Source organism: Panthera pardus, unplaced genomic scaffold (genome assembly GCF_024362965.1).
Source record: "Panthera pardus isolate Hobbes unplaced genomic scaffold, ASM2436296v1 HiC_scaffold_25, whole genome shotgun sequence".
NCBI lineage: Eukaryota > Metazoa > Chordata > Mammalia > Carnivora > Felidae > Panthera > Panthera pardus.
Genome location: NW_026526821.1, coordinates 26,447,535 through 26,459,548, shown reverse-complemented (window position 1 = coordinate 26,459,548; position 12,014 = coordinate 26,447,535). Strand labels below are relative to the sequence as shown.

The following is a 12,014-nucleotide window of genomic DNA, read 5'->3' as shown; positions in this document are numbered from 1 at the left end:
CAAACAATTTTTTGGTGGTGGTGGTAGGGGTTTGTTCTTCCTTGTCCCCTTCTTGGGGTGAAGTAAGAAGGGGAGAGATTTCATTTCACCTTCTATAGTCCATTCCCTTTGCAGTATTTCGTTTATTGGACACGAACGTCTTCTGTGTGAGGAGCATTAAAGCAGGAGCACTGAATTCTGTGGTGCCTCTTAGCACCGGCTCTCCCATGTGCTAACATCAGGGGATGGAAGGTTATTTCGTTACCCAGGGAAACCTTTCAAATTGTGGCCATTGACCCCGCCTCCCTAATATTTAAGGCCTGGCTGCTCATTAATCCAGTTTAGGACTGATTTTAGGAACGTTTCCGGACAAACAGGTACAAAAACCCTATGTACTAGGGCACTCTGAACCAAATTTCATTTCATATTCAGCAACCAAGGCTCAGAGAGGCTACATACATTGCCCACTGTCTCTCAGCGTGTACTAATTATTGAACACTTGCTCTATGCTAGGAGTCAAATTACATGGAAGTCTCCCTTCACACCTCCTTCCCAACTGCCCTGTGTTTTATGCTCATTTTAACCCCAATAGTGCTCTGAGGTATTATTAGACTAATGTTGTAGATTAGAAAATTTGAAGCTCAGAGAGGTTGAGCCCCTACTTTTAGGTCGATACCCAGGGAGTGACCTAGCCAGAATTCCAGCGTAGGAGTGTCTACTTTTGACTCCAGGACCCTGTGTTCTCTCCAGGGTACTGCCTCTAAGAAGGCCTCAAGTGCATTGCGGTCAGTATGGCCCCAAAGTCCAAGTTCTTTACCCCTCATTATCACGAAGTTCACCAAGTGGTAACATTCTAGGCTGCGGGTGCAGCTTCTGCAAATATAGCTTCTGCAAACACATAGCGGCATTAGGGGCATGAGAGCAGAGGAGGAAATGGGGAACTGTTTAGGTCCATCAAGCGTGGAATAACCGTTTTACTGGTATGAGTGTCTCATTGTCTCATTTTTATGCGGCAGTGAGTCATTCAGGGAAGGACCAAAAGGGAAAGTCCTGCCCCTTGTCATCTTTTTGAAGTGTCAGTGAGAACCGTTTAGGCGGGGAGAGGCATAAAGTGGGCCCTGGGAGTCGAGCTACCAGTTCTCCATCCTCACCCTTAACCGCCCGGGGGCCCGGAGACGAGAAGCGCCGAAGGGGTTAAGTGTGGCAGGGGAGCCCAGCCACCGCCCCTTCCCAGCATTGCCTCCCAGAATGCCTCAGGCTCGCATCCAGTTCCCGCACCTCGCGAGACTCCGCCCAGTCTCTTCCCCGAACGACTACCCGTCCCCCTTCTTTACCGAGGTTTGCGCGAGGCGGAGGGAGGGGAGGGCGGAAAAGACGGGCCGCGAGAGGTACGCCGGGAAGTGTGGTCCAAGCGCTTCATGCAGCCATATTCTTCCGGAGCCGGGGAGGCCAGAGAGGCAGTCGGGACTACAATTCCCAGCCGCCTTTTCGGTTTGTTTTTGTTCAAAAAAAAAAAAAAAACCCACACTCCCCCTCCTCACTCTTCACACACACTCACACACACACACACCCACGGCAGACACGCACACACCCGGGCGCCGAAGGGAAAGCCGCGTCTCGCCTTCCCGCCCCGCCGGCAGTCCTGTCTCGGCCCCTCAGAGCGGGAAAGCGGAGGCTGGAGCCGTGACCTCTGACCCCGTGGTTATGCGGAGCCGCCGCATTCCTTAGCGATCGCGGGGCTGCCGCCGCCGCCGCTGCTGCCGCCGCCGCCGCCGCCGCCGTGGGCGACTGACGCAGCGCGGGCGCGTGGAGCCGCCGCCACCCCTCCCCCATCGCCGCCCTCGCGCCGGGTCTCGCGCCAGCCGGTCCCCGCACGCCCGCCCCCTCTGCCCGGCCGCACCCGAGTCCTCGCGCGCCGCCGCCGCCACGCGCCCCCCGCCGCCGCCGGTGCCCCAGCCCCGCGCCGCCGCCACCCGCCCCGCCCGGAGGTCCCGCGTGGAGCCGCCGCCGCCGCCGCCGGGGAGGAGGAGGATGAAGGACAAACAGAAGAGGAAGAAGGAGCGCACGTGGGCCGAGGCCGCGCGCCTGGTGAGGCGGGTCGCCGAGGGGGTTCAGTGGGGGACGCGGGGGGTGGGCTCGCCGAGCCCCCTCCACCGGGAGGGGGAGGGGCGAAGCCCTGCCCACTGCAGGAGGGGGCGGGGCCACCAATTCTCTAGGAACGGGACCCCCTCCCCCCCCCCCCACCGCCCGGCGTTGGGTGGGGAGAGGTCCCCCGCCGGTTGGATGTGGCGCCTTTTTCTGCGGCTCCCCCCACCCCTTAAATTCCTGCGGAGGGGCGAGCTGGCAGGGCCGACTCCTCCCCCTCTGGGCGGCGGGGCCCCAGCCTCCCCTCCCTCCCCTCCCCTCCCCCACTATTTGGCAGCTTCTGGGGGTCTGGGGAAGCTTCGTTTACGCACTCGGGGGAGTTAGGTTTCCGGGAAGGGTCGGAAGCTCCTCCCTCGCTTCCTGGTGGGCAATGGGGTGGTGCGTTTGACTCCAGGGGTGGGAAAACACCCCCAATTTTGAGGACGCGAGTGGCATTTTGAGCCTTCCCAATCTAAACCAGGTGTATGGAGGGAAGCAAGTGCTTACTCCCTGCTGGAACCTTGAGTAGTGGTTCTCAAACTTTAGCGTCTTGGACATCTGGGAGGTTTTTAGGAACGCTCGTCCTAGGGCCCTACTTAAGATCTTCTGAGTCCGAGGTTCCGGAGTAGAGTCTGAGTGTCTTCATTTTAACCAGGTTCCTGTGTTGCCTGTAATGCAGGTGGCCCCGGACCGCACTTTGAGAAACGCTGACTAGAGTGTTTTACTTCCTAAGCCAGACTGGAGCCAGATAGGCACTGTGCACAGAGTGCCTCTACTTTGCAAAGAATGTATGTGTGAGTCCACTCCTTAGCGTACTGGTGCATGTAGACATGAAGTGTTGGACAAAGACCAAGTACCTCTGTTTGAAGATACTGCTCGCTGAGAACTTAGCAAAGGAGAGAGTGTTTGGAATTTGAGTGTTGGAAGCTGCCTGGTGAGGAGGGTTGTGAGTTTTTTCACAGCGTCAGAGGACTTGTAAGTGAAATACCTTCCTTTTGGATTTGCACCCACAAAGCTAAGATACTGTGAGACGTGTTCTCATAAAATCTTGCGGATGACAATAGTAATAGTTCATACTTCTCCCAGAGATGTCACTTCCTCAAGTGTCACATAGCAGGGTTATAGTGTGGATAGCATACATTCCTCTTGGCACCCTGTAGTTGATACGTAATTACTATAATTGACTTTTTGATGGTGAGGGAAGCTTCAGCTTCTAGTCTTTTGCTTTATTTTGGTAAGTGAGGTTCCTGCCTCAGAGGTGTGCAGACAGAGATGGCTGTGTGTTGAGTGTTGTTACAGGTCTGTGGTAGGTACGCCTTCTTCTTACCTGGGGTGTATGAAGCTCAGTTACTGACTTACAAGAACTAAAGCTGTTGGGTTTATAAGAGAATTTTCACTGGTGTTCCTGATTGTCTTCCCCAGACACTTGTTGCCCAGTGAACAGAAATAGCAGTTGTTTGTGTGCTCAAGTTTCATGCTTCAGTTCATTTGTTTTGGTTTGGCATGTGAAAATTGGAGATTTTGAAGTTCCTAAATATTTTTTTGATTCGGTCAAAATTGAAAGCTGTGGCTGGCTTTGAGATCTCTTGGAAATTTTAGGATTTCTCCAGTGTTGCTTCACTTGGAAACAAATTTAGGCCTGAAGGAGAGTAGGGGAGAGCCAAAGGATGTGCTTGCTCTCTTTCTCCTCGAGGTTGACTCTTGGGTGTTCATTGGAATTCTCCTCCCGAGTCCCTGTTATGTAGGTGTTTATGACTCTGGGCACCAAGAGGAAATTTGCTTGCCAGAGTTACTTGTTAGAGGTAGGTGAAAGTACCTTTAAATCCTGTGTTATTTATGTTCTGATGGAATTTTGAAGTTTGTCTCAAAGCTCTGTTGGCTCTTACTAGATGAAAGACTTCAGGAACTTGGGGTCCACTATTCTGTTAAGCCTCTTCAGGTTCTCGAACTTAACTGTGATGTGATCTGAACGCCAGTATCCAGATTGCTGTTTCTGTTTTACCATTGGCTCAACTGCATGCCAGATTATCCGAGTTCTTTCTCTTTTTGTTCTCTTTTTGTTTTATGGCTCTTCGTTAAAGAATAATATGAATGGGAATTACTTTGTAGTGCCCTTGAACATGTGAAAGAGGACTTTTGGAAACATGGGTGCATAATTGTGCATATCTGTATTGTTTTTCTGTTAGAATTTTCTGTCCCTTTGGATGGGACCACTTGGTGGGTGAGGGGTAACTTTTTAGCGTTCTCTCCCCATGTAAAGAAAATTTTTGCAACCTGGAGTGCTAGAGAGTTTGTGAGAGCTTATGCTGGACAGAGAGCATCTTGACTAGAGAAAGCTGTAAGGGTAGGGAGGTTGATTAAATCTACTCTTTGGACAGGTGAATTTGGACTGCTTGCCATGGCAATCAGAGGCACTTGCTTTGGGGCGGTTTCATATTGCTCCTGACCTTGATTAGATTCGTGGCTAGAGTGATACTGGGAACTCTTTTAAAAACTATTTGGGTAGGAAAGAAGAGACTCCTGGAGAAGTTCAGTAGGGTAGTATACCTCAAGAGATTGATTTTTGCAGATGTTAATTATGTTGTTGAGAAGTAGATACTCCTCTTTGAAACATTCTGTAGTATTGTCTTTTCTAGATATAAGAGGTAGACTTTAGAGGGTTGGATAGTGTAAATCCTCTTGCTTGTTAGGAACAATTTGTTTGGGAGAAATAGCCAAAGGGGTTTCCCTTTAAATTGAATGTCCTTAAATGGATTCTCCCTGGCTTTGAGACACTCTTCATTGTACGCTTTATCTTTCACTTTGATTCATGACTGACCATTCTTACATCAAACATTTTTTTTTTTTCTCTTTGAAGTAGGAGAAGAGATACTTTTTTTTTTAAAGTGTGCTAGAAAGAGACTAGGAATAGAACACTGCTGAATTGTTCTTGTACTAAAAGCTGGAGGCATATACAATTATAATAAAAGTGAATACTTTGTATCTTTTGATGTAACTTCGTTTTAGAGATTTTGTTTTCTCTCAGATTCTCAGGCTCATCCTGACTGTTGCTTAAATAATTGGTAACTGATTTTTCAGAGTCATGCTTCTTTTTTTAAAAAAAATTATGGTACAGAAATTGACTAGCTCAACTCACATTTAGTATCAAAGAAGTGATACTTGTGGCAGTGAGCATTAGTAGCTTGTAACCAGGGTTTGTTGTGGATTTGTTCAAGTCAGCACTGCTTAACTTGGCTCTTAGTCAGGTTCTTAGAATACAGAGGTGAGTAAGGTTTGCCTTTGAGGAGCTTATGGTCTTCTGGGAGTGGAGAAGGTCTAGACCCATGAGTAGCATTTTACTCCTTGCTCTCTAAGTGCCATTGTAGATGTACAAATGATAAACAGACATCCTGGTTCATGCTTATTGTCCAGGCATAATTATGACTACTTTCTCTCTTTCACTCACAAGTGCCCTACTTTGGAAGGTAAATTATGTGTTGTGGACTTAGTAGGACACTGAAAGCAGACATTTAACTCTGCTTGGCAGGGATCAGAGAAGGCTTCCTGGAGGAAGGTGCTTTCCAAACTGAATCTTGAAGGGTGAGCAGAAGTTAGGGCCATCACAGATGATGTTAGCAGGAGCTAGTGACAAGAAATAGCAGTCGTGTGTGTGCGCTCGCACATGTGCTTGTGCACAGGGTGGAGAGTGTGGGAATTGGGTAGAACTACACACAGTTGTTGGAACGTGAAGCTTGTGGATTATCAGTTTGGCAGTGAGGTAGAGAGACAGGCAGGCACCGGATTCTGAGGACCTCGTGTGCCAGGCACCATAGGCACTTACTTCCATTATCTCTAATCTGTTTAACAACTCTTACAGGAAGACATCAGTATCCTTCCATCACAAGTGAGGGAATTTAGGCTCAAGTTGGGTAGATAAGGTGCCCAAGTTTAGCAGGCAAGAATTTGAATCCAGGTCCGTCTGGTTCTATATAGCCTGTGCTTTTCCAGTGAGGTGGTGAACTCTTCAGAAGCTTCAGCTTTTCCTGTATATGATTAGGTTGCTTTTGAAGGAGTTTAAGGTGGGAAAGTGATGAGGGCAGGTTTGTTTTGTAGGGTTGACCTCAGACTATAGCAGGTAGCTGGGATTTGGTTTTGTTTATGTTGAATTCCTAGAATTGTCCCTGGCACAAGTAAATATTTCGTGTATTTGTTAAGTGAAGGATGGCAGAGAAGGAAGAATGCATTTGAGGAAAGCGGGGCTGGTTATGGGAGTATTAGTGAAGGGCCTGTATATCGGGTCAGGGAAGGAACTGGGGACAGGCGAGAGTAGGAGTGCTGCCTAGGTTTCTGCATTAGGTGAGTAGACAGGTTGTCAATCAAGGGCAGAGATATGGAGGAAGAGGCACGATTAATTGGAGTTGCCAGTTAGATTAGAACAGATGATCAAGGGGGGAATGTCAGTACAGACCTGAATGTTTGAATCAGAAGCTGGGGGAGAAACCCAGGCCAGAGGTAAATATTTGGGAGTTAGCAGAATATAGGTAGTAGTTGAAGCTACGAGAGGTGCTAATGCTACCCGAAGAGAATGTAAAAATTGAAAAGAGAGGTTAACAATGGGACCATGGTAAATAGGGGCTTTATTTCAGCACCTGCTTCTCCAAAGCATGACTTACTTCCATTAGCGCTGGGGGCTCATGTTCTTCCATAGGGAGAACCTTTAGCAACAGTCCTGTCAGACTGCTTGCTTTACATTTTATTTGAGACAAAGTAGTACTTAGTTGTTACAGTTGTTAAAGTGACTGCAAGGTATTGGTGTGGTTTGGAGTTACGTCAGCAGCTACTGGTAGAGACAGTACAAAGCTACTGGCAGCCTCTTTTTTTCTCCCCAAGAAGGACAGCATTTCCAGAACTTCCCTGCACCTTCATGTGAGAGAGATGTGGTTGCTCACTAAGAAACTGCTGCCACGACCCTGTTGCAGATGATGCCAACGTAAATGGGATGCTCTGTTTCCCATTGCTTTGCCTGCCCCCATCATGCAGAATCAGAGCATCATGTTGCCAAATGGCAAAATGTACCGTGGCAGTTATCACCAGGATTTCACAACACAGTGGCAAAAACCATCACTTAAAAATACGGCTACTAGGGGCGCCTGGGTGGCTCATTCGGTTAAGCGTCGGACTTCGGCTCAGGTCATGATCTCACACTCCGTGAGTTCGAGCCCCGCGTCGGGCTCTGTGCTGACAGCTCAGAGCCTGGACCCTGCTTCGCATTCTGTGTCTCCCTCTCTCTCTCTGCCCCTTTCCTGCTCATGCTCTGTCTCTCTCTGTCTCAAAAATAAACATTAAAAAAAAAAAATTAAAAAAATAAAAAAAAATACGGCTACTAAACAGACTTCCTTGGGAAAGAAAATCTGAATGTATTTCTGTCTTGTCATTTATTGTATAGCCCTACGTATTCTGTGGTTTAGTCATGTGAACAACGTGAGGTTAGGCGGTAACCAGGGTTGCTGAGGCCCCACCCACGTACCAGAGCATGTATGCTAAGAAGATGTGTGTTTTTAGAATTAAGAATTAGACTTTATGCTAATTTCAGTGACTTTTAGCAACTAGATAGATACATACGTAATTTGGTTCCTGAAGCAGTTTTAACTATGGAGGGACTAAATTGTCAGCAGTGGTATCTCACAGCAGAACTGTAGCCAGTGATACAGACTGATGGATATAAATGGAAATTACACACTGAAATCAGAACATTTGTATTTCTTCTTCAGGTACTAGAAAACTACTCAGATGCTCCAATGACACCAAAACAGATTCTGCAGGTCATAGAAGCAGAAGGACTAAAGGAAATGAGGTTTGTATTGTTCTTTTTTTTTTTTTTAACAATAGCAGCCAACATTTCTTAAATAATGTATTGTTCTTGCTGCTCAGCATGAGGATTTCATAGGACTTGTGTCTTTCTGTAGATACATAGGGACATGAGTAAGTGCACATATGCCTCCTCCCCCCCCCCCCCCCCCCTCCTGCCCCACGCCTGGCGTGGTATGGAACTATCTCCCAGGCTGTGTCTCCTCTGAGTGGAGGGTGAGAGTGGGTGAACATCCATTTGTTTTCATTAGAGATGTAGCAGTTTCCCTTTTCTTCTTGTTCTTCTTTAAATCTTGACACGGAATGTGTTCTTTGTGTAAGGAGTCTGCACATTTTCTTTTGTATTCTCTATTGCGCATTTTAGTAATAGAGAAGGGGCAGACCCTGATAGGCTCTGTCTTGTTTAAAACTTCCTTCTTTTTTTCCCTTCTGTATTTTTCTGCCCTTCTTTCTATATCTCTGAAGTCCTTTATTTTAGGATCAAAGAAGGGTGGTCTCATCACTATAACAGCCACTGACCTTTTTTTCCTCCCTACTGATTCTAGCCATTTATCGTAGGGAATGTACTAAATTTTAGAGTGACCTTGATTTTAGTCTCCTGTGATGTAGTTTTCCTAAAGCAGCAACAAGTTAGAAACCAGAGGAGTCACAGGCATGCAAATCAGCAGCTGTCTTTAATCCTTTTCTCTCTTCACTCTCACCCCAACCTGTTTGTTTGTTTGTTTGTTTTGTTTTTAATTTAAATGAAAGAGGAGAGCACAACAGTGTCCCTTCTTGGGACTCAGAACAAACAACATATGTTTTTGCTGGTTCAGCTTTATCTGCTTGAAATTGACCTTTTAGGGTCAAAAGATCCTCACTTTCCAGTCATCAGTTCAAATCTTCTCGAGTTGACAGTTTGTGGGGAGGGAAGACCAGGATTACCTAGATCACATTCATTTAAATAGTACCTGTGCACTGTGTAGCGTTATAATTGTGCTTTATTTTTGTTTTTACGGGCTATTTCCCATCATGCTGCCGTCTGCACTGCTGTTGGACCACTATACCTATAGAAGGTAAATTAGTCCCTTTGGGACAGATGGAACTGAGAACCTTAAATTGTTTCTGCTCCTTGCTCTTATAGGAATTAGGGAAGCAGTCATGGTAGCTCGTGATGAGTGAGCAGCTCTGTAATTTGTAGACAGAGGTCTAGTGTGTGGGAGTCACTGTTCTGCTGAAGGACTTTGCCGGCATGCCACGCCCCCTCGTAGCAGAGATGCTAGCACACCCACTGGATACTCCAGATTCTGCACAAGGTTCCTTTTAGAGATTGGTTCTTGGTGAATTTTTTTTTTTTTTAGCATCCAGTGTGTTCCAAAGCAGAATAAGTAATAGGTTTTTTTTTTAAATGGCTTTTTTAGACTCAGAATTTATTTTTAACACTGCATAAATTAAGGCCTCTGGTTCCGAAACATCTTAAGAGGCTTTACTTAAGATCTTTATATATTTTCTGCATACTGGGGAGAGGGAAGAGAAGGTGCTCAGGTGAACCCTAGCACTAACGTGCAGGTGCCACACTCTGTTAGTGTTAATAATGGACGTTTGTCTGTGTTTTTGACAGCTGTTCTATTTTAAGATTCAGTAAGTAGCCTCCAACTCAGTTATCATTGTTTTGGAAGCAACTGTTGTAGCAGGGACTGTGAGATAGCTTAATAATTCTTTTTCCCTTTTTATCTTTCTTGGTTTAATGTTTGAACATTGTTGGGTACCAAGTCCATTTGACTTACTTTTCTTTTTATGTTCCAACTTAAGTGATTGCTCCTGGGTAGATGTAGAATAAAACCCATCCTTTCCCCTTGAGAATAGAGGAAAAGCAAATGAAATATTCTTTTGTGTGCTTATTAGAAAATACTTAACTGGGGATGAAAAGGTATGCTTATTTTCTTGGACGCTGGCATTGATTCTGTGGTCTTTGTGTTGATAATATGTGGCAGCTTCTGAGCATGATACATACAGGTTGGAATACAGAGGCAAGGAAACACAGATTTCTTTTTAATTAATATTAAAATTTAATAAAAATACTGGGTACTGTGTTTTTTAAAAAGACTCGTTGAACTTCAACAGTCATTGTGTGCTTTTTCTAAGTCTCTTGAGAACTTGGTTGGTATTGTCAAAAGGCACTAAGGAAGTGTCAGGTGTGGAACAAGGGAATCACATGACATGTCTTATCCGGGTGTGATTGATGGGAACTTCATTCGTTGCTGTTTTACTACTTTCAAAGTGGAATTGTTATGGGCCCTTTTCTGCTATATTTCTTGCTCTTTTCTTCTTGGTTTAAGAACGAGTTAGAGGGTATTAGATCTTTGAGTAAGTAGGCATATAGATTTATATAGCCCTCATCCATCCTTGTATGTTTTCACAGTGGGACATCCCCTCTTGCATGTCTCAATGCCATGCTACATTCCAATTCAAGAGGAGGAGAGGGGCTATTTTATAAACTGCCCGGCCGAATCAGCCTTTTCACACTCAAGGTAAGTAATAGCAACTCTGTTCTTAAACTTTTAGTGTAAGTCACCTGGTAGGTCTGATATGAGGCCCATCAATTTACATTTCTAATAGGCAGGTGATTCTGATTCTGTTGGTGCCAAATGGCACCTTGAGATGTTCTAGGGCGAACAGGGTTTTAGGAATTATTTAGTCCTATCAGCTATTTTGTCTGTATTCATCTTTTCTTTGTCTATGTCTTTGCAGATTGTGTGCAATGGAGGGATAAGTATGTGTGGGGATAACTGCAAATGTGCTTTAATTAGGGTTTTGTTTGTAATAGTATTGTGAAAGATAAATTACTGGGCAGCTAAAATAAGACCTACTCTATGGAAAATAACTGACGTGTGAACATACTTGTGGAAATTCAAAAACTCATTAGTGTTTTCTAAGTGACGCTAATTACAAAGGAAGAGAAGTTAAGTCAGGTAGAGTTCATAATAAAGCTTAAATAGAGCTGAAATGAACAGGCTAATTATTTTTCTATTACTTGTGATATACATGGCTGTCATTTAGGAGACTGACATGCTGCCTGCTGCACTAAGGAGGCTAGCTTATATGGCTATCATTTAAACCAGGGGTTGACCTACTTTCTGTAAAGCGCCAGATAATAAATCTTTTAGGTTTTGGGGATCATACTGTCTCTATCGTAGTTCTTCACCTCTGCCATTGTAGCAATAAAGCAGCCATAGACCATTCATAAAGGGATGGACAGGCTGTGTTCCAATAAAACTTTATTTTCAAAGACTGTGAGAGGGCCAGATTTGGCTTGGGGCTGTAGTTTGCTGACCTGATTTAGTCATAAGATGACCTGTTGAGGAAGCTGAAAATTTGATGCTGACCCTTTTACTGCGTCCATAATGTGGTTATAAATTGCAATAGTCTATATACAGACTTTTCCCTTTTAGTTTCCTTTTCTTTCCTTTTTAAATGTTTATTCATTTTTGAGAGAGTGTGAACAGGGGAGGGGCAGAGAGAGGGGGACAGAGGACAGAAGTGGGCTCTGCGCTGACAGCAATGAGCCAGATGTGGGGCTCGAACTCACGGGCTGTGAGATTGTGACCTGAGCTGAAGTCAGACGCTCAATCGACTGAGCCACCCAGGCGCCCCTTGTTTTATTTTCTTGATGGACTTATTTTCTTTAATTCAAATTAAACACTTGAGCAAATACCAGTTACATAACCTGCTATCATAAAATTTGATCTTTATGTATACTTTATGTATATTTCAGATGCATCTTATATTCCATGTCTGTGCTGTTTTCTATATTATTTATAATATTTTGGCTTTTTTTTTTTTTTTTTTTTTTTTTTTTGTTAAGAGGCAGCATAATGTAGGGTCAGGAACCGAGCCTTGGTAGAGACAGAGCCCTGAGTTCAAAACCTAGGTTTATAACCTGGGACAGATTTAACTCTTCTTTATGGTAGTGTCTGCATCCCTGCTACAGAACCAGTCCTTAATAAATGCTAGCTTTTTTGGTGTTTCTTTAGGTTATCTTCAATTGCTCGTTAATGGCATTTTTCTATTATATATTGTTGTAT

At 45.0% G+C, this 12,014-nt stretch overlaps 1 protein-coding gene across 3 annotated transcripts in view; it reads left to right on the top strand.

The window, feature by feature from the left end:
* The first annotated feature begins 1,510 nt into the window (after positions 1-1,510).
* ASXL1 (ASXL transcriptional regulator 1) overlaps positions 1,511-12,014 on the top strand; it is a 76,191-nt gene continuing 65,687 nt past the window's right edge. The window contains exons 1-3 of one of the 3 annotated variants that reach the window (XM_019458811.2): positions 1,511-2,067; positions 7,854-7,936; positions 10,352-10,460. In XM_019458811.2, coding sequence (XP_019314356.2) covers positions 2,011-2,067; positions 7,854-7,936; positions 10,352-10,460 — 249 coding nt within the window. In that variant the 5' untranslated portion in view covers positions 1,511-2,010. Of the gene's footprint in view, positions 2,068-7,853; positions 7,937-8,168; positions 9,006-10,351; positions 10,461-12,014 lie in introns of those variants that run through there. The other 2 variants (XM_053890355.1, XM_053890354.1) reach the window with 2 other exon arrangements.